The sequence below is a fragment of the Pipistrellus hanaki genome (genome assembly GCF_964339955.1).
Source record: "Pipistrellus hanaki genome assembly, chromosome: 9".
Classification (NCBI taxonomy): Eukaryota; Metazoa; Chordata; class Mammalia; order Chiroptera; family Vespertilionidae; genus Pipistrellus; species Pipistrellus hanaki.
In genome coordinates this window covers 66699751-66725472 of record NC_140511.1, presented here as the reverse complement: position 1 = coordinate 66725472, position 25722 = coordinate 66699751, and the positions used below count along the sequence as shown (strand labels likewise).

Genomic DNA, 25722 nt, shown 5'->3' with positions numbered 1-25722 from the left:
TGAAAGTATTAATCAATACTCAGAATGCAGTGACAAATTCTGAATCTTGATATAGAATCTGTGACAATTCACTGTGATTAACAAAAAAAATAAATGAAAAGATACCCAAGGGATATTTCAAGTTGAGCATTTGAACACAGTTCTTTATATTGTTTAACTTTGCATGGGTACTAAATGATTGGTGATGCATCAAAATAAGTCCCATTGGTGCGGGGACAGAAAGTAGTCCTTGTACACTAATCAGAACACCTTCTGATTACTTACATAACTGTGCCAAATTTAAAGGAAGTTGATTACCTTCCTTTTTTCAAATCAAAGTCAACCTAAGTGGTTCTTCTGCCTGAGCTAATGATTTTTCTCTCTTCATTACTGCAAATCTTCCCTACAGATCTGCACAGCAGAAACCATTATAGCACATCTGGAGGGCAGAATGTCTGTTTTGGGGCCTTATTAAAAAATGAGCCACAGAAATTTGTATAGATAAGTACTTTATAATTTGATAATATTAACAGTGGTAATTTAAAAATATATATATATTTTATTGATTTTTTACAGAAAGGAAGAGAAGGATAAAGAGTTAGAAACATCGATGAGAGAGAAACATCAATCAGCTGCCTCTTGCACACCCCCTACTGGGGATGTGCCCATAACTCAGGTACATGCCCTTGACCGGAATTGAACCTGGGACCTTTCAGTCCGCAGGCCGATGCTCTATCCACTGAGCCAAACCTGTTTCGGCGGTAATTTAAAAAAAAATATGTATGACCTTGCCCTAACCAGTTTGATTCAGTGGATAGAGTGTCAGCCCATGGAGTGAAGGGTCCTGGGTTTGATTCCAGTCAAGGGCACGTAATCTGGTTGCAGGTTCCCCGGCCCTGGTCAGGGTGCATGTAGGAGGCAACCAATCAATGTTTCTCTCTTTTTACCTCTACCTTCCACTCTCTCTAAAAATCAATGGAAAAATATCCTCAGGGGAAGATTAACAAAAAACAACAACAACAAAAAATGATCTTACCTGGTAGAATGATTCAGTGTATAAAACATACTTAAAAGTAATTCTATATGTATGCCGAGGTAACATACCTTTGCTTTAGAGGCAACTCCTAGAGCTTTGGCCTTTTTCGGATCAGGCTTGAGTTCTACAGTGCTGGAAACAGAATCTTCAACAGGTGCTTTGAGAAAAAAAAGCATGTAACATAAATAAAAACTCTAATATCACTTTATTCTGGCAGGTTAAATATATAAGAATAAGAAAGCCTGCAATTTTAAATGTATCAATTTATAAAATATTTTCATTAGATTTTCCCCCAATCTTTTTTCTCTCAGAATTTTATGCACAACCTCAAGAAATTTGATAAATTTACGTATATCTTCTTTATTAACAGTTAATCTGCAGTTTTAAAACTATTTCCTAAATAGCAGTTAAAAAAACAACAACACCCTTTTTGCTAGTTTGATATATACTTCAATACCACCAGTTTTACACATGTAAAATTTCCAAGCATCACAATTTCTATCACAAAAAAACAGATCATTACTTTGTTTAAGCAATAAGTCTAGAAGATAAGTAGTTACAGTTTAGAGTTTTATTTTACATGATGGAATTTTAACATCAGGATGAAGAAATCAATCTTTAATTTCCCTTGCAGACAATTAGTAAATATTAAAATGGATCAGTGCAGAGGAAGGAGAACTCATTTGAAAATGAGTAAATGGAGTTCTATGCTGGTTCAGGATTGGCTTTCTGGCCTTTTGCAAGTCATTTAACCTTTTGGGTTTCTTCCTCATGAGTTAATAAAGGGGATTAAGCTAGATAGTCCCAATTCTCCCTCTAATTATATTATCCAATAACAGAAAACAATTATGGTAATCTTAAAAATAGGATGGACAGTTGCTTTCTGGAATATTTCAATGAACGACTCCAAAACTCCTTTTCAGACTTGGAAACAAATTAATCATTTTTGTACCCTCAGCACAGTTCCTGGTGTAAAATAGACACTTGACAAATGTTTGTGAATGAAGGATAAGGAGAGATGGAGGGAGAGGTTGAGATCTAAGCCATGAGAAATGCGATAAAAATGCAGGCTGGATTTCTTTTATTAGATTTTCCTTGGGCTATTTCCCTCCCCTTTTAACTCTTGAAAAATAGTTACCTGAGGCAGGTTGAAATTTGGCTGGAGCTGACGCTCCCATTGGTTTGGAAGTTGCTTTAGCAGGTGCAGCAGGCTTGGCTGGCATGTTAGCTTTGGCTTTCTCTAGCATGGCCAATACCTGATCTTTAGAAGTTGGCTAGGGAGATAATATAATAGAGGTCAGAGAACACAAAAGATATGCTCATATTATGCTTACTAATAGGTCTGTCATCAAACAAATGTTTTGAGCTCTTAGTTTTGAAATACCAATGAAGTAAGCACATAATACAAGAGAAGTAACACACATTGTGAAGTCACGCTAAATTAGCTACCATTCTAGAAGGCCACATTTTCACCCCTTCACAGCGAGTAGGTTCTTGAGAAGTTCTACACTGCTAAATATTTCATTTTTGCTCTCACTGGGATTTCGAATTGAAACACCTAGGAGGTAATATAATCTCTTGCCTACATAAATTCATGTTCAATATTTTTCTGATGGTTTTTAACAGCAGCAGCAGAAGCAAGAAGTAATACCTTTAGTTTCCCCGTAGCCTTGGCCATTTTCTCATATCCTAAGTGCATCATGAAGAATGGCAAGGCATCTTGGGCCTTCTTTCGCACATCTCCATTGCGATCCTCTAAGCAGGAGTAGAGATGGGGAACACACAGGATAAGGTCTGTGGGGGTGGAACGAAGAGTCGGTAGTTTCTCAGCCAGCCAGCCTAAAAGCTGCCAAAAGAAATAAAGACTAGTTACACACTTCAAGTGAAAAACTGTTTTTATGATTTCAGGCTTAAGGATTTCATCAGAACCAAACACTGAATTAGTTCTCATATTACAACTTTCCAATATGAAATCAGTAATTTTCATTGTTTAAGAACTGTGCTATATTTAAATAATATGTGCAAAGATAATAATCTTCCTTAAGATATGCTCATATTATGTGCTCAAATGTTGTGCACTGGGGGGAAGGGAGGGCGTGGACCTCCTCAGCCAGACCTGTACCCTCTCACAGTCTGGGACCTCTCAGGGGATCCTGTGAGGGGTCCTTAGCTCTGCTGTGGAGGCAGGAGAGGATATCACCACTGCGCTTGCCAGTTTGGCTTCTGACTGAGCGTTGCTCCCCCTGTGGGAGTGCACTGACCACCAGGGGGCAGCTCCTGCATTGAGCGTCTGCCCCCTGGTCATCTGTGTGCATCACAGCGACCAGTTGTTCTGCCATTCAGTTGATTTGCATAATACGTATTTTTATTGACTTCAGATAGGAAAGGAGATGGAGAGAGATAGAAACATTAATGATATAAGAGAATCACTGATCGGCTGCCTCCTGCATGCTACACACTTGGGATCGAGCCTGAAATCCAGGAATATGCCCTTGACCAGAATCGAACCTGGGACCCTTCAGTCCACAGGCCAATGCTCTATCCACTGAGCCAAACTGGCTAAGGCTTCTTAATATATTTTAAAAATGAAAAACTTTCACTTATCTTTTGTTTGTTTTTTAATTAATTCTAAGAACTATGCAGCTAGAGAAGACACACAATTTATTTAACCATAAAATGACAAGATCTATCAGGGCTCCTGTTTTCAGCCTTACATTGACAGTTGCACTCTATACCTCTAAAATAATTCATATCTATATTTACTTTTAGTTTGAAAGTTTTTTTTAAATTTAATTTAATTTTTTATATATTTTATTGATTTTGTACAGAGAGGAAGGGAGAGAGATAGAGAGCTAGAAGCATCGATGAGAGAGAGTCATCGAACAGCTGCCTCTTGCACACCCCCTACTGGGGATATGCCCGCAACCAAGATACATGCCCTTGACCGGAATCGAACCCGGGTCCCTTCAGTCCCCAAGCTGACACTCTATCCATTGAGCCAAACCGGTCTTGGCTAGTTTGAAAGTTTTATTGAGATGATTATAGATTCATATACAGTTATAAGAAGTAATGCAGGGAGATTCCATGTGCCCTTTATTCAGTTTCCTCTCAAGTAGCACTTTATAAAACTACTAGAGGCCTGGTGCACAGAATTCATGCACCAGGTTGGGTGGGGGGGGGATGGGGTCCCTTCAGCCCAGCCTGCACCCTCTCCAATCCGGGACACCTTGGGGGATGTCCGACTGCCGGTTTAGGCCCCAGGATCGAGCCTAAACCAGCAGTCGGACATCTCTTTCACAATCCTGGACTGCTGGCTCCTAATCGCTCACCTGCCTGTCTGCCTGGTTGCCCTAATTGCCCCCATTGCTGGCCTGATCACCCCTGCCTCTGCATGCCAGCCTGATTTTCCCTACCAGGCTGGTTGCCCCTTACTGATCTACCCCCTCCACCCGCTGGCATGGTTGCCTCTTACTGCCCCCTGCTGGCTTGATTGCCCCTTACTGCTCCCCGCCCCCACTTGCTTGGTCACCCCCAACTGCCCCTCCCTGCTGGCCTGGTCACCCTCAACTTCTCCCCCTGCAGGCTGGTCACCCCTCAGAGTCCCCCGCCGGCCTGGTTGCCCCACGCAGCCTGCTTGTTCAGTTGTCTGGTTGTCCCTAAATAACCCTTCTGCAGGCCTGGTCGTAAGCAGTTATCTTGTGAGGGCATGATGGTCAATTTGCTTATTATCTCTTTATTATATGGGAGGATTATTATAGTATTACATTGATACAAGCCACTGATATTATTCAGATTGCCCCAGTTTTAGTTTTTCTCACATGTGTATGTGTGCATATTCTTTTTTTAAAAAAACATATCTTATAGATTTTTTACAGAGAGGAAGGGAGAGAAAAGAGTTAAAACATTGATGAAAAACATCAGCTGCCTCCTGCACACCCCTTAATGGGATGTGCCCGCAACCAAGGTACATGCCCTTGACCAGAATCGAATCTGGGACCTTTCAGTCCACAGGCCGACGTTCTATCCACTGAGCCAAACCCGTGAGGGCTGTGTGCATATTCTATACAATTTCATCACATGTATGTCAGAACATGTGCCACTATAGTAAAAATTTTGAACAGTTCCATCTAAAGCATCAACCTTTCAGACCTTATGGACCTTATTGAAAGTTTTAGAGATGATTATAGATTCATATACAGTTATAAGAAATAATGCAGTTATAAGAAATAATCCACGGACCACCGGTTGGCGACCGCTGCTTCAAAGGTTTCCTTAAACCAGCCGTCGCCACCTTTTGGACCTCACCAACCTTTCGGACCTCATGGACCACCGGTTGGCGACTACTACTCCCAAGGTTTCCTTAAACCAGTGGTCACCAACCTTTCGGACCTCATGAACCACCGGTGGTCTGTGGATGATCGCTTGGCAACAGATGATCTAAAGCAGGGGTCCTCAAACTTTTTAAAGTGGGGGCCAGATCACAGTCCCTCAGAGAGCTGGAGGGCCGGACTATATGAACTACTAATTCCTACTGTAACACCTCGGCTGCGCTCACTGCCCAAAAAACCTGGCGGGCCGGATCAGACTCCTCTGCGGGCCGCATGTGGCCCGCGGGCCGTAGTTTGAAGACCCCTGATAAAGGATCCCTTTATAACCACAAAGTTCTTCCTCCCCCCGACGCTCCTCACTTTCTGATAACCATTAATCTGTTTTCCTTATCTAAAATTTTGTCATTTCAAACATGTTTTCTATAAATGGAAGCACACAGTATGTAACTGTTTGGAGTTGGTTTTTGTTACTTAGCATAATTCCTTGAAGATTTATCTAAAGTGTTGTAAGCATCAATAACTTTTTTATTTTATTGCTAAATAACATTACACACATGGACATAGAACAGTTTAACCATTCACTGTTGAAGGATATCTGGCTGTTATGAGCTTTTTGGTTATTATAAATGAAGCTCTATAAACATTTGTGAATAGGCATTTGTGTAAATATACATTTTTGTTTTTCTGAAATAAATGCCAAGATCACAAGATCACAATTATTGGGTCATATAGTAACTACAAGTTTAGTTTTATGAGAAACTGCCAAGCTGTTTTTCAGAGTAGTTGTACCATTTTACATTTCCAACAGCAGTGTTCACGTTTCCCTACATCCTGGCCAGTATCTGGAGTTATCTTTATCTTTTATTTTAGTAATTCTAATAGGTGAGTAGTGATAACTTATTGTAGTTTTAATTTGTATATCCCTGATGCTAATAATGTTGACCATCTTTCATGGCTTATTTGCCATCTATATCCTCTTCAGTGAAATATCTGTTCATGTCGTTTACCCATTTTCTAATTAGATTTTCTTTTTACTTTTGAGCATTCTTTATATATTCAAATAGTCCTTTATCAGTTTGCAAATATTTTCTCCTACTCTGTAGCCTTTTTTTCAGCTTCTTCACATATTCTTCTGCATAGTAAAAGCTCTTCATTCAATGAGGTCCAATTAATCAATTTTTCTCTGATGGATTGTGATTTTGATGTCAAGTTTATGAATTCTTTGCCTGAAGAATTTCTATATCGTGAAGTTTTCTTTTATATTATCTTTGAAAGGCTATATGCTTGAATTCTTTTATCAATATTCTATAATTTAATTAGTATACACATCCTGTATTTGTTTTGTTAAATTTGTGTATCTAAAGATTTCATTTTCTTTGGAGTGATTATAAATGGTATTATGTTTTTAATTTGTTTCCACATGTTCATTGTATTATAAAGAAATGTGATTGATTGTTGTATGTTGATTTTGTATCCTAAAATCTTACTAAACATAATTATTGTTTCTAGTTTACTTGTAGATTCCTTTGGATTTTCTTTGCAGACAATCATGTTATCTGCAGACAGAGATAAATTTATTTATTCTTTATCCAATCTGTAAGATTTTCATTTGTTTTTCTTGCTTTATTACAGTGACTGGAACTTCCAAGACTATGCTAGGTAATAGTAGTGAAAGTGAACATTCTTGTTTTGTTCTTGATCTTAGAGGAAAGCATCCAGGCTTTCACCATTAAATGTGGTATTTTATATAGAGGTTTTTGTAAGTGCTCTTTATCTAGTTGAGGTAATATCCTCTTCTATCACTCACTTGATGAGTTGTTATTTTTGTTATGAAAAGGTGTTGAACTTTTTCGAATCTCTTTTTTATGTCAAATAATATGACCTTATGATTTTGTTTAGTATTTAACCTGTTGACATTACATTATGGATTTTTGAATGTTAACTCCATTCTTATGTCCTAATTAAAATCTCTTACTTTACTATTTAAGAGTGACAGAAAAGAGAAAATTTCACAAAAAGGCTAGTCCTTTAAACGTTTTATTAAAGCACATGAAAAGGGGGAAAAACATGAGTACAAAAGCTCTAGGAATTTGCCTTCATTATATTAAGTGTTTTATAATGAAATACATTCTGTCCACACATGTATACTTATTAGGTAGGTCCAAGCCTCTAAGAAGGTAAAAGACATGAGTAAGGCACTTGATATCTGTAGTACTAACCTCTTGCCTCAGGAAAGGATTTTCCCTTTTGAGCTCTTCAGAAAGATCTTCTCCCTCCAGCCATTCCTTCATGCCAGTCTGTTCTGCCCAAGCATTCACAGTTGCTAGGGCAGTAGCTCGGACATTGTTCTGAATGGAGGAGAGAATTAGTAAAAATAACATTGACTATGGGATGGAGGAAGTAGGTAGTGAAAAGCTTGTTTCTTTGTGAACATGAACATGGAGGTTTCTCTAAGTTGCATATGAACATACTTGGAACCGTCTTCTTTGAAACATAATCTAGTTCTGTTTGTACTAAAACCCCAAATTACAGTAGATACATAAAACTTAAACTTGTATAGATCCTGTATTAAGTTAGCTAGGCAAAATAGTGACGTATGCGTAAAATATGATGTTAACGGGAACAAACCTATTTTTAAAAATATACTTTTATTGGTTTCAGAGAGGAAGAGGAAGAGAGATAGAAACATCAATGATGAGAGAGAATCAGCTGCCTCCTGTGTGCCTCTTATTGGGGATTGAGACTGCAACCCAGGCATGTGCCCTTGATCAGAATTGAATCTGTAGGCTGATACTATATCCACTGAGCCAAATCCACCAGGGCGAAACAAACTTTTTAGGTTTTGTTTTCTGAACCTCTGGGTGCTCTTATGTTCATGTTTATCTGCGAAAGAATGCATTTCTAAATGTCAGAGAATGCATAATGGTTACACTGAAATTACTAACAACTTTAACATTTATGTTTTTATATTAACTTGTAGTAATAGAATGAGTACTTATTGACACAAAAATATTAAAATAGCCCAATTTCTCACATTAAATGTATTTCTATTTATGTAAAAGCCTAGTAAGCAATTTGACCGATAGCTATGATGTGCACTGACCACAAGGGGCATGGAAACATGGAACAGACTGATGAGAGAAAGCAGGGAGGAGGGAGGATGGGAAGAGATTAACCAAAGATTTTATATGCATACTAGAGGCTTGATACACGGATTTGTGCACCAGTGGGGTCCCTCAGCCTGGACTGCAGGGATTGGGCCAAAACTGGCCATCCGACAACCCCTGAGGGGTCCCGGATTGTGAGACGGTACAGGCCAACCCGAGAGACCCTACCAATGCACAAATTCATGCACCAAGCCTCTAATACAAAAATAAAGACACATTCAAATACTCAATGTAGGGCTAAACAAAAGAGGCTTACAACATTCAATGAAACTAAGTATCTTAATCAAGTACTAGAGGATCCTGTCCTATTAGTTCAGAGAAATAAAGTAGAAAATAAATACATGATCCAAAAATTCATATATTTAATTACTCTTTATACTGCTACTTTTACAATGCTGTCATATTCACAATAGCAACCATTTTTTGAGCGCAAACAGGTACAGGTACCTTATGTGCAGACTCTTATTTAATTCTGTAACAATAAAATTTCACAGATAAAACTAAAGTCAAAAAGATAAATAACTTATCTAAGTGTCACAAAGCAAGTAAGTGATATATCTGGTCATGTTAATACTGCCTGGGAGGTAAAAATGTTTACTATTTTCCTCCTAAAATTCTCTTCTCTATTTGTACCCTTACATGTAAGAAAAGATAATTATTCTTAGCCTTGGAGTGTGACTGGCTTATTCTAGATTGGAGCTGTAGTGGGGAGTCAGGTTTACCTTGCTGTCTCCAAGGACAGTGATGATAGGGATGCCTAAGTTCTTCACATGTTGCTTGATGTTTGGGCCCATAGCTACTGCCAATTGCTGGAGGATATTCAACGTCTGCTGCACCTGAGTGGAAAGAGCCAATACTTCATGTTCAAATCATGAGCAAGCTAGTGTACAAGGTTTTACAAATCTGCTGCTAAGAGACAGAGAAATCAGCTCTTTATGATGCTACTCTAATTAGCTTATGAATAATTTTTAGGTAGTGGCCACTGCTTTTATCATTAGTTCATAAAATCGAAGCATTAGAATTTTAGAACAGAGGTTATACTGCTTCGCAATTCTAAAGTAAAGCCTAGTTTATTAAAATCTTGACATAAAAATCCAAATTTAAAAATCAGAAATTAAGCATGTTTATGTATAATACAAGCAGTTTTATATAAAGATATTTAACATTAGAATACTGTAAAAAGCAAATATGAGCTTCATAAAAATTTGACTAATAAATTTGCCATTTACCAGCATATCTTGTGGTATACCTAAGAAATTAAAAAAAGCTATCTGTAGTCCATAGCAAGTAAAGTGACCATTTTTTTTTTTGCTGGCAACGAGTTCATTGAAAAGGAACCTACTGAAAGGAGAAGGGGGAAAGAAATATAACAGGCATGTGTTCTACATACCAAGATTTTATTTGAATCATTGAGTCGACCCTTCAAAGCAGTTGGAAGTTCACCTATGTTCGGTTGGATAAATTTTGCTTCATTGATAATACCTGCGACTTCTTCTAGGCCTTCTTTCCTGATCTTCCAATTTTTGTCACCAATCTTAGATACCAACTCTGAAGTAATTTTATCACTGAAAAAAAAAGACATCATCTTAATTCCAGACTCCTAAAAAATAATGATGTCACAGAAATACCCCTGCCTGAAAAAGAGAAGGCACCAGATTAAAACTGCAGTATGTCCAGGCTGGTGTGGCACAGCAGGTTAGAGCATCAGCATGCACATAGAAGGGTCTACGGTTCAATTCCTGAACATACCTGGGCATGTATGGGAGGCAACCAGTCCATGTGTCTCTCATATAGATGTTTTTCTCTCTCCTTCTCCCACTCTTTCTGAAAAGTGATGTTAAAAAATATCCTCTAGTGAGGATTAACAAAAACCAAAAACGTTTTCAGTGTAATAATCAAATAAACAATTTCCTATAAACCAACCTTATCTCTGTCCTTGGCAAAAGATCCACAACATCATTACCCCCATCATCTGGTTCTTCTCCATCTTCTCCTTCATCTGTACCACTTGTGCTGTGTTTGGAAATCCCTCTGGTTGGAGCAGGAGGGCTCTGGCCCTGCATCTACATCCAAACAAATAAATCAGTGAGGCTAATGAACTTGATGAAGGACCTGAGAGCGAACAAGTTGGAGAATGGTGCCTGTGTCAAAATTTCCTATTCCTTCCTAATACCTAATATTTACACAGTACATGTCTTAATTTCTATTTAGGTTCCAATTTTGAGACTACATGGCAAAATATATTTTTATAAAATCTATCAGAATCTGACTTCTTAATCATAAGGCTGTCTTTTAACTTGTATGCCAAGACATTATACAAATCTGCCAAAATTTAGCAATTTCCATTACAAAGTTTATTCAAGGAACAATATTTTTTATTTAAAAGATGTTTTTTATGTTATATTTAATGTACTTTTTCAATAGATTAAACATTCATAATATTTGAAATTCCAAAGGCACAAAGGACATAAAGGGGAAAACCTCCCATCCTATATCATAGTTACCCTGTTCTCTTCCTCATAGACAATCAAAGTTATTAATTTGTTAGAAACTCTTCCTAGGGATATGTTATGCATATAAACGCAAACACAATCATACTGTTTGTTCCAAAAGATTAAAAGTTTAAATTTAACTAATATGAGCTTTCTGAAGTTCATCAATAGATTGTATACTTTGTGAAATCTTTACCTTCTCAAATTCTGCATCTATCTGGGATAGGAGAGCAGGCTTCTCATCTTCAAAGAACATTCGCAAAGAGGGACCAACATACAGGTACATTACACCAAGCAGGGTAATGGCAGAAGTCCTCACAGCCTGGGAGGCAGAACAAAAAGAATTTTCCAAATAATAGCAGAACTGCAAAGATGACCGAATGTTCTTATATTTACTGGTATATACTCACTGGGTTTGTTGCAGCAAGTGCTGTCTTCACATTGCTAATAAAAGCTTTCACATTCAATCTAGAAGAAACAACAATTAGAATTAAAACCAAACAAAACACTTAATAGTTTTATAAAGCCAGATTCTAGAAGTGGCTTCCTTTGGATATGTCCTGGAATCTCACCTATTTGCTTTCTACACTCATTCAAAATTACACACTATCTGTATACTAATCACTCCTAAATCCAGTGTTGACTTCTCTCCTAAACTTGATCCAGATATTCAACTGCCTTTGTGACATTTCCACTTATGTCTAGATGTTGCCCTACAACCGTCAAAACCAAACTCCAGACTGTAAAACCCTCAACCCTAAAACCTGTTCTTCGCACAGTCTTTCCTACTATAATAAAGAGCCACATCATGCTTCCAGTTGCTCAGGTCATTCTTGACTCGAGTCATCCTGACTCTCCTCTCTTTTTTTTTTTTTTTTTTTTTTTTTTAAAAAAAAGAGGTGACTTACCAGTAAGCAGAATATTTAAACTTTCTATACCTTAGTTTTTTTATTCATATAACAGAGAAAATCCTCACATGGTTTTTATGATTTAATCAAATAAATGATTTAAAAAATGCCTAGCATAAAATAAAACTCTATAAAATTTTGTTAATGAAATAAATGTGTTCAATATGCAAGAAAGTTTGGAAAAACAGCAAGTTAAACTACTTTATTACATGACCTCTGAGAGCCTTTAACTCACCAATGTGCACTATAGGTTTCTAAACAAATGTGATTATATGCAGTAATTTACAAATGTATTTGACTAGCAATCCTTGGAACTGGCTTTTCTGTTATAAGACTTGAGGAAAAATTACATAGAGAATTCTAGTATTAGTGGATATCAAAATGCAGGTGCACAAGCCAATACAGATGGTTCCTGGCTTAAGGATTTTTTTAAAAAAAATCCTCACTCAAGGATATGTTTATTAATTTTAGAGAAAGAGGAAGGAGGGAGAGGGAAAAATTGATGTAAGAGAGAAACATCAATTAGTTGCCTCCCATATGTACCCTGACATGGGATTGAACCTGAAACCTAGGTAAGGTATGTGCCCTGATCAGGAATAGAACCCACAACCCTTTGGTGCATGGGACAATGCTCCAACCAACTGACCCACCTAGCCAGGGATGACTTAAGATTTTTTGACTTTACAAATAGTACGAAGAGATATGCATACTATATTATAAGAGATATTCAACACTTTATTAAAAAATAGGCTTTGGGTTAAGATAATTTTGCTCTACTATAGGCTAATGTAAGTGTTCTGGGCATGTGAAAGGTCTAAGCTAACCTATGATGTTCAGTAGGTTAGGCATATTTTTGACATGATATTTCCAACTTATAAAGGGTTTATTGGATGTAACCACATCATAGGTCAAAGAGTACCTGTATAGATTTTTGAGGAATAAATGTAGTTTTGTGGAATTTAAAAAAATATATATTTTTACTGATTTCAGAAAGAGGAAGGGAAAAGGAAAGAGAGAAACATCAAGATGAGAGAAAATCATTGATCAGCTGCCTCCTGCATGATTCCAACTGAGTCTACAACCTGGGCCTGTGCCCTGACCGGGAATTGAAGCACGATCTCCTGGCTCACAGGTAAAACACTCAACCAGAGCCACACCGGCTGGGCTGTTTTATATAAATTAGATAACCCAGCTCTGGTGTTTCAGAAATAAGCAGATAGCTACAACAAATATAATCACCAGTCAGAGATTGGCAAAAACACTTAATTATTTTGCATTGGGTTTTTTTCTGACTTACCCAGAAAAACCAAATTCTTTTATTGCATTTGATAGCCAATTCAGAGTTTCTGACTGATTCTTGGGATTCTTCTGAGAAAACGCCATTGACATAACCTGGAGTGGGAGAAAAACAAACAGATCTGTGTTTTTGCTGATATTTCTCACAGAAATATAACATGATATTAAGGCAGAAGTGGATGAAGCATGGTTTTGTGATGATAAAACAACTGCAATAATTACTTTAGGAATGAAATACTTAATCTACACAAGAAAAAGAGTAAAATGACAGTAGAATATTGTTTACAACTTTTCTTTCATTAATGATCACTCTGAATTATGTTTTAAGAGAAAATTACTCTCATCTCTAAACAGACTATTCTTAACTAAGATAAAATTTATTATACAACACTGTATTATTATTTATTTAAAAAATATATTTATTGATTTTCTTACAGAGAGGAAGGGAGTGAGATAGAGAGCTAGAAACATTGATGAGAGAGAAACATTGACCAGGTGCCTCTTGCACACCCCCTACTAGGGATGTTCCCGCAACCAATGTACATGCCCTTGACTGGAATCGAACCTGGGACCCTTGAGTCCGCAGACCGATGCTCTACCGCTGAGCCAAACCGGTTTCGGAACAACAGTATATTATTAAAGGTAGAAAACACAGCATCTGAAATAGCTTTACTTGAGAAGACAAGACTAAGCTTAATTAAGTAATTTTAAATTAAAATTTGAGACAAAATTGGGAAAATGGGGGGTAAGAAAGCTATGTGACTAACCTGTTCAGCTGTCCAGGGCAACATGCAAGCTTCGGCTATTGCTGTCATGGCTTCTTTTGCATTGTTCCCACATTTCACATCTCCAATCTTATCTACAAGGCCATCTAAGACGATCTGAGCTGATGTTTTGGAAAAATTTCCCTTCTGAGCAATTAAAGCAACTATGTGAAGCTTCATTTGCATCACCTAAATAAGGATAAAGTTATCATAGAGTTATGAGTAAGCCAAAGACATTTATTTATGTACTTATTTCTACAGTATCAAAATTAAGACCAGCTGAAAACATGACCAAACTAAAATCAGACTTTTAAACAAAGACAGCAAAATAATTTTTATCCTTTGTTAGCAATTAAAGTAGCCAAGTGACAGCTAAGAGAAAAAAAATCAAACCACGCAATGCTTTAAAATATTAACAACTAGAGGCCCAGTGCATGACTTCTGTATATTGAGGTGGGTGTGGGAGGGGGCTTGTTAGCCTGGCCTGTGCCCTTTTGCAGTCCGGGAGTCCTCGGGAGATATCCAACTGATACCGAGGCTCTTAGGGGAGCGGGCCTAAGCCGCTAGTTGGACATCTTTAGCAGCTGCAGCGGAGGCTTCCGCCACCGCCACTGCACTTGCCAACCATTAGCCAGACTTCTGGCTGAGCTGTGCTCCTCCTATGGGAGTGCACTGACCACCAGGGGGCAACTCCTGAGCATCTATCCCCTGGTAGTCATAGAGACTGGTTGTTCCATCATTAGGTCTATTTGCATATTACCCTTTTATTATATAGGACCAAGGCCCGATGCACGAGTAGGCCTTCCTTCCCCCGGCTGCTGGCACCGGCTTCCCTCTGGCACTCGGGACCCAGGCTGGCTTCCCCCAGGCCGCCTGCAGGCACCCAGGACCCCAGCTGGCTTCCCCTGGGCCACCCGCAGGCACTTGGGACCCGGCTGGCTTCCCTCTGGCCCTGGCCAGGTAGGAGTTGCAGAACTATGGGAATATACTAAAAACTGCTGCATTGTATATTTAAAAACAGTTAGTTTTATACACTCAATAAAGTTGTTATAAAGGAAAAAAATATAAAATTATTCCTTGTTAGGGATCTAACACAATGGAGGGTATTAGCTGAAATCAGGTCAGTTTCTTTCATCTATCTGTGCAGCTGCATAAAGAGGAGTTTTTAAAATGGTGTGAGGGGAAGAGGGCAGTTCAAAAACCCTTTGGCATAGAAAACTTTTGTGGAGCTGGATAGTATGGAAGAGGTGCTATAACACAGTGCTAAGGGAACACGGTGTGAGGGAGCTAAGGATACCACAGAAAGAACAAAGGTGGCAGAAGATAAGCCAAAAAGAGACTAATAGGATGTCAAAAATAGACCTGATAATTTAAAAAAATTTATCTTTTTGCATGAGGTCTATGCATATCTAGAAGAAGAGAAGGAAACTCTTTTTCTGTTTTCCTTCCTGCATTATTTCCCTACACTTTTCTTATACCCAACTCTTTAGACTAAATAACAGTATTGTTAAATTTCACCTCTATAATTAAGTTAAATAGACTGTGTGGTAATTTTTCATTGGCTATGTAAATACTGCATTTATTTTTATTTTTATTTTTTTTTATTTTTTTTATTTTTTTTAAAAAATATATATATATTTTATTCATTTTTTTACAGGGAGGAAGGGAGAGAGATAGAGAGCTAGAAACGTCGATGAGAGAGAAACATCGACCAGCTGCCTCTTGCACACCCCCCTACTGGGGATGTGCCCGCAACCAATGTACATGCCCTTGACCGGAATCGAACCTGGGACCTTTCAGTCCGCAGACCGACGCTCTACCACTGAGCCATACCGGCTTCGGCTATTTTTATTTTAAATGTATTTGTATTGATTTCAGAGAGGAAGGGAGAGGGAGAGAAAGATGGAAACATCAATGATGAGAGAGAATCATTGATCGGCTGCCTCCTGCACACACCCTACTGGGGATCAAGCCTGCAACCCTGGCATGTGCCCTTGGCCAGAATTGAACCCAGGACCCTTCAGTTTACATGCTGATGCTCTATCCACTGAGCAAAACCAGCTATGGCTGCATTTATTTTTTATCCAAACAAATAAGAAAGCTATCTCACTGTTTATCTCTCCTTTGAGTATGTAAAAATTGGAGTACTTTGAAGCCTAAATAATGAGAAGAAAATGCATATATATACACAGTTCACAGACAATACAATAAAAGATATTAAGTATCTAGTGAAAAAATACCTTGAAGTTAGTTTCTTTCCATCCAGGTTTCTTGGCCAGCATCCTCACTAATGCCTGGCATGGCATTTCAGTTCTGTCCATTAGTTCAACAGCCTTGAAGTAAAATCAGGAATAAGAGTTAAGAGGTAATGAAAAAAAAAAAAAAGAGTTAAAAGGTAATGACTATTTCCAAGGAAACAGTATATAACAAATGGAAATGGGAATGAAGAGGTTTATAAAGGAGCTTATATACTTTCTCTTATAATGCTTTGTTTCTTAAGTTGTACTAGTATGTTTGTTATATGGCTGCTACCATTGAAATATTCCGCCCCCACACACACTTTAGGAGTTCACAATTTGCTTCAAGGAAAATAATGCTAAAACAGTTTTTATTTGCCTAATGTGTGGCAGAAACTGCTTAATATTTTGACTTATTTGATTTTCCTAAAAACAGAAAAGTAGGGTAGGTTAGAAGTGGTTAAGTATTAAATTTTAAAGATGCACAAATTCAGGTCTAAACGCAATATGCAGCAGATGCTGAACTTGAAGGCAAGATTCCTGTCTCAAGTTTTAGTGCTCCCAGTTTCTCCACATCCCTCCTCATTAGAATCACAGAGTATATGACAAAGTGGACTACCATGCTCCTTTTTAAGACAGATTTTTGAGAGGAGCTTCTCACATCAAGTGAAAATGTCTGTTCCTCCAAGAATCATGACCACAAAGAGGGAAACAGAAATGGATTAGGGATAGTTTTAGTGGAGAGATCTTTTTTCCTACTGATATTAAAAAACAAATACCATAAAATTAAAATTAATCTAAGCCTTATAATTCAGAATAAACCCAATTTTTTGGGTAAGTACTAAGTTATGAGTTATAGAAAGTATAGGAAGCAGATGTTGAAAGATAAACACTACAAAGCTAAAAAATGAACACCCCCAACCCCTGCCTCATATTTAGGTGAAACCTTGAAACATATTCACTGGTTATAAAACACAGCAATAGGACAAGTGTTTCATTTTCAATTTTATCAGTTCTGTATAATATAGTTGTTTTCACATTCAACTCATCCCTATGAACCTACCTTTTGGAACTCTTCCATACAGGTCAGCCTTTCCTTCCAGTTACTGCTGTCTAGAAGTTGTATACAGGTAGCAGGAAGGACAGCTGAAGCTTTTTCTTCACACACTTCAATCTGTAAGATGCAAACACATTAAAGTTAAAAATTGTTTAAGGAAACAAGTGGCAAGAATGTAAAAACACAAGAACATTTCTATATGTATGCTATAGTATCTAAGGCTTCTATTTTAGTATCATAAAGGGAAAGTTTGTCTAAAGCAATTTTAAGAATCTAAAAAGTAACAAATAACTATATGTTGTATAATTCAGCAAGAAAGAACTCAAATTTTCTCAAAGATATTGGCTTTCCATGGTTTTATGAGTCTGAGACATATTGTATAATACTGACCGAGAGCTCAGGCTCCACTATTTCTTTGGTCTCCAATCCCTTTTTGTTCTTGTTTCCAGCACTTCCTGCACCTCCTGGTGCACTTGGTTTCCCCTTCTTAGGTGGTCCACCAGCCTAGACACAATTAAAAAACATTTTTTTAAAACCACTTAAAACTCTTGTGGGTCAGAGACTTCTTGAAAATTTGACTGAAATGAGAAATCACTGTAACTACCGTGTTTCCCCGAAAATAAGACATCCTCCGAAAATAAGACCTAGTGCATGGAAAGATAAGACATCCCCTGAAAATAAGACCTAGCACAACTTTGGGAGAAAAAATTAATATAAGACACTGTCTTATTTTCGGGGAAACAGGGTACATATGGTACCATCTCACAATATACAAAATATCAAATCATTAAGTTGTACACATAAACCTAATATGTTGTATGTGAATAATACCTCAATAAATTTTTATTTTTAAAAATGAGGGATAACTCAACCAATAACAGAAAAACATATATTTGGTGCCCACAAAATTTAGCAGTTTCAAAGGCAGACACATCTTTTGAAGACCATTCATGGGGGACACTGTAGGCCCCATTTTAAGAACCTCTAACTCAGAATGAGCTAATGAAATAAAAATGATGGATTGAAATTATATACATTTACAGATTAATTTGAGAATAACCATTTGATGCCTCTAAATCTTTCCTATAATAGTAAAGGACAATTTCTAACATACCATTTACTCAATACTTAATCACAAGGTATCCCAGTTACAGCAGAATGAGTATTCTAGTTATGTGGAAGATGGCCATCTCACCAAATCTTTTTATTGTCTTAGTAGTTTTCAGTTGACTTACTTGGTTTTCCAAGTATATGATCACATAACAAAAAATATGTGATCCTCATATTAACCCTCTCCTTTATTCTTTTAATTGTAGAGCAATAATAGTACAAGCAGGGATTTATTATTTTACTTCCCATTTTAATAAGAATAATTATGGTATTCATCATTAAGCATAATACTTTCTTTTTTATTTCTGTCATTGATATTCTGTTGTTTTGCTTTGTTTTATACAGTTTATTTTATTTATTTATTTATAATCTTCACTCGATATTTTTCCATTGACCTTTAGGGAGAGGGAAAGACAGAGAGAAATATCAATATGAGAGAGATATATTGACTGGTTGCCTCCAGGACAAGCCCGGGGTCGAGGAGGAGCCTGTAACCGAGGTATGTGTCCTTGATCAGAATCGAACCTGGTTTGGTTCAGTGGCTAGAACATCAGCCTGTGGACAGAAGGGTCCTGGGTTTGATTCCCATCAAGGTCACATGCCCAGGATGTAGGCTCGATCCCCAGTAGGGGCATTCAGGAGGCAGACAATCGATGATTCTCTCTCATCATTGATGTTTCTATCTCTCTCTCTCTCCCTTCCTCTCTAAAATCAATAAAAATATATTTTAAAAAATTAGTCTTCAGCATCAATCCCTGTTCTGAAATGAATGTTAACTTGAATATAGTCTAAGCTTTTAAGGTATAATTAACAAAACTAAGATGCTGGTTTTTAATTAAATGGAAACCTTTAATACTTGCTGATTTATTAATAGCAGTATGATTTTGTTGGTTTATACTAACAACCCATATTGAGAGATTTGTTTTCTAACTCTAAAAATAGAAAATTCTATACTCTTTGATTAATTAGAATATGTCTTTTGGATCCTTTCCTGTAATTGCACTCTCTATCAAGAGGTACCTAAATTAATAAATCTATTTATTTTCTTTTTTAAAGACATATATACTGGATGATACTGACCTACTTGTGTTTTCAACAGAGGAACTGAAGCAGGTTGCTACTCCTCTCACTTTAAAAAAAAAAAAAAGAATTCCTCATAAAAGAAAGCCAGCTAAAAGGGAGTGAATTGATAACTATCAGGGAGAAAGGGTATGTGGGGAGGTACAGGAAGAGACTGGACTAAAATTGTACACCTATGGATGAGGACAATGCGAGGGGAGGTAAGGGCAGAGGATGGGGTGGGAACCGGGTGGAAGAGAGCTATGGGGGGAAAAAGGAGAAACAATTGTAATAATCTGAGCAATAAAGATTTATTAAATTTAAAAAAATAAAAGAAAGCCAGCTAGCATGGAAGGGTTCAGCAAGATAAGGACTCAGGCCGAAACCAGTTTGGCTCAGTGGATAGAGCATCAGCCTGCAGACTGAAAGGTCCCAGGTTCATTCCAGTCACAAGGGCACATACATTGGTTGCAGGCACAGCCCCAGTAGGGTGCGTGCAGGAGGCAGCTGATTGATGATTCTCATCAATGTTTCTAACTCTCTATATCTCTCTCTGTAAAAAATCAATAGAATATATTAAAAAAAAGAAAAAAAAGAAAAGAAAAAGAAAAGGACTCAGGTGCCCAGGTCATTGTTGAGTGGCAGGAGATGGTGAGAAAGGAGAAAATAGCTGCTAATACCCTGAACTAGAATGCTGAAGATACAGCATAATATGAAAGCTAGAGATACCTGGTTCAAGTCTCAGTTCTCTAACTCTGGTCATTCAACAAATACATTTGAGTTCCTGATATGGATAGGAGAATCAAGCAGTAACAAGCTGTCTATCCTTTAAAGTTTACAATATGGTGTGGGGAGACATAATAAATAAATAAACAATAAGAATATCAGAATGTCAAAATGAGCTTTAGTTGGTTTGGCTCAGTGGATAGAGCATCGGCCCATGGACTGAAAGGTTCGGGGATTGATTTCGGTCAAGGGCATGTAGTATCTGGTTTGCAGGCTCAATACCTGGCCTTGATCAGGGTGTGTGTGGGAGACAACCAATCGATGTTTCTCTCTCCCTCTCTTCTTCCTTCTCTCCTAAAAAAAAGAAAAAGAAAAAACAAACAAACAAAAAAAACAATGGAAAAATATTTTCAGTTAAGGATTAATAACAACAACAAAAAATCAGAACAAATTTTAAGAGTCAGTGTGATACACTTAACCTTGCTGAACTTGTTTCCTTTTCTGGAAAACCAGGGATTACAAATCATTTATCTCAAGGGTTGTTATGATGATTAACTGAGATTATGTAGGTAAAAAGCTTCACGAAGTGTCAGTTTTCTTCCCCTAACTCCATGCTGGGTTCAGAATGGAAAAAGAAAATCAAACTTTTTGCATCTGCAGTAGATAACTTCAGGCTTTAGAGAGTCCACAGGACAAGTGTTCACTAAAGGAAAGCCACTTAGGCACTTTCCCCTCTTCCACTCTGTACAAAGGTAACAAGACCTGGACTGGTATGGAGATTCAGTGATGCAATTCAGCAGTGTTTTTAGCAAAATGACAAAGTTGATGTTATTAATGTTAAGTGCCTTGCTACATTTTATTTCATTATTTAATAATACTTTCTGATCCCTTAAAATGCACTCCTGTACTTCCATTACCATTTTTATCTCTATTAAAATTTCAAACAACCAAATGTATTTTTGGAACACATTGTCTTCATAACAGATATTCTGCTGTATTTTGAATGTGGTAATGAGTTTATTTCTCAAATGAAATCATATTGCAAGGACCACTATTAACATGGGATTCAGATCCTATCTTATATAAATTTTAATTTTTAAACTATATTTTCCAAGTTATCTATTAACCTTAGTAGCAGGTGCCTTTTTTAAGGGTCCAGGTTTGGGTACTGAAATATCCTTTGTGTCCTTATCTCCTGCGGCTCCTGAAGAAGCAGTCCTTCCAGGAACAGGCTTGAATTCCTTCTTTTCAGCTGCCAATCCAGATTTCTTACCATGCACTAGTTCTACTTTTTCTGAACATTCTTTGATCTGGAGAGTGAAATTGAGATGAACATCATTAAGCCCAACTTTAAAACATAGTCACTATTTTATTACTTAATAGATCATTTACACTAGTGGTCACCAACCTTTCGAATCTCAAGAACCACCAGTGGTCCACAGACCACCGATTGGCGACTGCTGATTTAAACCACAACTATGAGAATTTAGAGAGAAAAGTTTCTTTTTCAACAAAGATAAATTATCTATACATTCTTACATTTTGTTTCTATACAAATTAGAATTATAAAAACCACATTTTAAATAAAAGACATTCATATTTAGAAAGGTAATTTTCCAGATACTAGAATAAATTTATTTTAAAAGTGTTTTTACCTTTCTACATTATGGTTACTCAGCTTTATTTCTGTTATAATTTGAAAGATGTTTCTACTAATATGATCACTGAGCTTAAGATAAAATTTAAATCTCCAAAAGCTCTAACTTCAAACTCTAAGTGTGAACCACTAGTGATGATGAAATAAATTTCATGAGTTGATATTAGTCTTGTTTTAATAAAACAGAACAGACAAATGCACTATTGTCCAATTTCATTATAATCTATTAATATCTTACCCTGTCAAGCTTCAGTTTGTCCACATCAACTAAGAATGGGTTTACTGCTTTCTCACCAACCACCTTCAGAGCGGTACCCAACGCTTCAAATGCAGCATCTCTGACTTCAGGAGCAGAATCGTTGATGTGCTATAGACCAGAAGTAAACAAAATTATCTCAATACAAGGTAATTTAGGTATTACTGATTTTAAGTCAGACTAATGGTTGTTTGAAAAAGAATTTGCTTTTTCCAATTCATTAAAGCTAAGTATTGTTTTCCTTTTGCCAATTAACAGTTCCTTTTCACAAATTCTTTTTTGCTTAAGGAAACCTCTGATAATCCATTCAGCATGTAAGTGCTTCCTTTTCCTCCTACCCTCTATCTAAAGTGCCTCACATTCAAATGATCTTAAAATAATCTAAGTTATATGACTGTGCTTGGCCAGATTCAGCTGAATGCCAGTAGTAAACGGTCCAAATAAGAGACAAAATGTTTAGCAATTAGTAGAACTATAAAGCTAACTTGTATTTAAAGAATAGGAACATAACAATACAAAAATTTAGACTCAGTTTTCAAAGCTTATCAGAAGACTATAGTCAACAGTCTGAAAGTCAGTCACTGTACATGATATAAAAAAAAATCTTTCCTAGATATAAAATATTCCCCCAATTTCAAAGAGAGTCTATACCTTAAGTAGACCAGCACAAAAGGGCTTTAGCAAGCTCTTAGGCAGGGTAGAAGCAGTACAGTGGCGGAAGCTTCTTGCAATAAAAAGTGATGTCTGTTGCTTGATGGTTGGATTTTTATTATCCATTACTGCTAAAACATCCTCACTGATGTTCTGTAGAGTGGTCTTTAGAAATAAAATGTGGTCAATGAGCTTTTCTCAACTGCAAAGATCAAAATATCACATTAACATTACTTTAGACAAAAGTGCAAACTCATGTTGTTAGCTTACAGTAAGGAAGATTGCGTCAATTGCCTCCTGCAGGGCTTGTACTACTTGAGGCTTCTTCTCTTTGAATTTCTCCAAAATGGTTGGCACAACCTATAAAAATAAACAGCTAGAATATTATCTGGCAACAAAAAAGAATGATGTGTTGATACATACTATAACATGGAAGAGCCTTGAAAGCATTATATTAAATCAAAAAAGCCAATCACATATGCATGATTCCATTTATATGAAATGCCAATTCCTAGAGATAGAAAGTGGATTAGGGTCTAGGAGCAGGGAAGGATGGGAAGTGATAGAAAATGGGCATAGGGTCTTTTTTTGGGGTCATAAAAATGTTGTGATATATGCCCTGACCAGGAATCGAACCGTGACCTCCTGGTTATAGATTGATGCTCAACCGCTGATCCTCGCTGGCCGAGCCCAACTATAATTTAGTAAATTGAAATGTATTTTAAAAATTGTTTTCTAGCTTGAATACTTATCCCTAATAAAAAAGTATAAAATATTCTAATAAGTAACATAAAAATGACAAAAAGCTCATTAATACACTGAGCATATTTACATAGATATTATATAATATGCATGGATTTCTATAAAAATATTAATTATAATTTTAATTCAATAAATGATTTATGTGACTAAGGCATTTTTAGACCCTTATTTTTATTTTCCTGGTAACAAGCTAGTCATAACTTATTTTTATGTGGTACTATCTTTTGTCGTAGTTAAGTTCTCTGAAATTATTTTTAATTCTATGAGTAAGTGAGCTCCAAATACCATAACTAAAAGAGATTAGACATTAGCTTCATGATATAAAACTGACAAATGGTTATGGACTATTAGGAAACTCTTAAATTCATTTAGGGAATCAAATGATAAGTAAAACCCTAAGTTCAGCACAGTCAATTTTCAGACGCTGGAGCATTCTAAGTAATTCAGACCAGATTTAGAGGCCAACTGAAAGATGTCACAGTTAAACATCTCAATTTACTAAAGTTGTTACATACCAAAATTGATTGTTTCCAAATTTATATAAAGAAAACAGTATATTCAACAAATATCTTCAGGCAGATTTCTTAGAATAAAGTAAACTGATATAATTTCACTTCTAGTTTTATATGGCCTTTCCTACTCTCATTTTTGCTCTGTCCTGGTTATTCTAAGTTTTACTTCATCCAGTTATACAGATGTTGTAAGAATAGAGCAAGGTGTTAATAAATAATAAACAAATCAACTCAACTTAGTACTTTAGGCAAAGTGCCTGATTTTTTACATAAATCTAATGAATTTAGTTATAACTGACATCTTCACTGAAATGTTATGAGTTATGCTCAATATTAATAAAACTTAGTGAAAAATTTATATTACCCAATACATAAAGATCTATGCTGAAGAGCTGTTTTATTTTATTTTATTTTTTTAAATATATTTTATTGATTTTTTACAGAGAGTAAGGGAGAGAGATAGAGAGCCAGAAACGTCGATGAGAGAGAAACATCGACCAGCTGCCTTCTGCACATGCCCCAGCCGGGATGTGCTCGCAACCAATGTACATGCTCTTGACCGGAATCGAAACTGGGACCTTTCAGTCCGCAGGCTGACGCTCTACCACTGAGCCAAACCGGTTTCAGCCTGAAGAGCTGTTTTAAAGCACAGAGCAAACTAGCCTGACATTCTTGATAATATTGTTGATTTGTACTTAAAAACAAATTGTTACTTACGTGTCCTGCATATTGTCCAAATTTCTTCCTTAGCCCAACAGCCAGGCCAGTAAGACATTTTGCTGCCAAAGCCACCAACATGACATTGGTGTCCTTTCCAACTACCTACAAAAAAAACAACAACAACCAGTCATAACCCCGTAGAACTGAAAACTCTCTTAAAAGAACTCTAAAAGCTACTATGTTAGTAGCCAATTAAGTTTCCTACAAAAAAGGAGATTCTTCTTTAACAATATAAAACTTGGGAGCTTCCCTTCAGTATGTGTGGACTCTATCTTGAAGTTTTACCAATAAAATATATATATAAAACCTCAACTTCCAATCACTAACTCTCCATTAGTGGTAGTCTGGGCTGTCAGAGCTGCACACTGTAGAGGAGGAGACTCTGATGATGGGAGAGAAGCTGGAAGCCACTGACTTTGCTTTGGGGCAGGGAAAGCTAAGACAACGTTTTTCTGGAAGACCCCACAGAGCAGCAGCTTTTAACATTTATACCCCAGGAGCACAGGTAGAAACTGCTGTATGTACCACCAAGAAGTCCATTCAGACTCTAAATTACAAATACCATTGCAACCATTCCTCTGAGGGAGCTTCTGGCTTCGCAGTTACCAGTTTAGTCACTGGTGTGACCGGTTAATGGGTAGGTGTTCAACTACTGAGCCACACTGGCTGTGTTACTCTGGATTTTTTAATCCCTACGATTTGGTATTCTGTAAGCAGAATGCTTCATTCCAAATTCCCCAAATTAATCAATCAGAAATGCATAACATGCAAGGAAGTTCTATTTGGCACCTACATGTAATCCCTAAGTACTGAGGAGTAAAGATCATAAAGAGACTAACATTTATTAAGAATAAATTAGATGACAATTTTATAGGTGCTATAACCCTATTTCACTTAATACTCATCCCAACTTTATAAAGCAGCTCTATTATTATCTCAATTTTGTAGATTTCAAAGATTAAGTAGACATTAACTTGCTCAAGCTCATAGAGCTAGCAAATGGTG

The 25722-nt window shown here is 36.8% G+C and overlaps 1 protein-coding gene across 2 annotated transcripts in view; it reads right to left on the bottom strand.

Annotated features, from left to right (window-relative positions):
- The window catches only part of CKAP5 (cytoskeleton associated protein 5), a 67997-nt gene that overhangs the window by 19719 nt on the left and 22556 nt on the right, over window positions 1-25722 (bottom strand). For both annotated transcript variants that reach the window (XM_084896069.1, XM_084896070.1), the window contains exons 9-27: window positions 24715-24819; window positions 22994-23083; window positions 22724-22888; window positions 22055-22183; window positions 21287-21469; window positions 17655-17768; window positions 17271-17381; window positions 16211-16303; window positions 13974-14159; window positions 13208-13302; window positions 11413-11470; window positions 11199-11324; window positions 10434-10573; window positions 9901-10075; window positions 9233-9346; window positions 7563-7691; window positions 2667-2861; window positions 2154-2289; window positions 1084-1172 (exon numbers count right to left, since the gene is read on the bottom strand). In XM_084896069.1, the coding sequence (XP_084752195.1) occupies window positions 1084-1172; window positions 2154-2289; window positions 2667-2861; window positions 7563-7691; window positions 9233-9346; window positions 9901-10075; window positions 10434-10573; window positions 11199-11324; window positions 11413-11470; window positions 13208-13302; window positions 13974-14159; window positions 16211-16303; window positions 17271-17381; window positions 17655-17768; window positions 21287-21469; window positions 22055-22183; window positions 22724-22888; window positions 22994-23083; window positions 24715-24819 (2433 nt within the window). The remainder of the gene's footprint in view (window positions 1-1083; window positions 1173-2153; window positions 2290-2666; window positions 2862-7562; window positions 7692-9232; window positions 9347-9900; window positions 10076-10433; window positions 10574-11198; window positions 11325-11412; window positions 11471-13207; window positions 13303-13973; window positions 14160-16210; window positions 16304-17270; window positions 17382-17654; window positions 17769-21286; window positions 21470-22054; window positions 22184-22723; window positions 22889-22993; window positions 23084-24714; window positions 24820-25722) is intronic.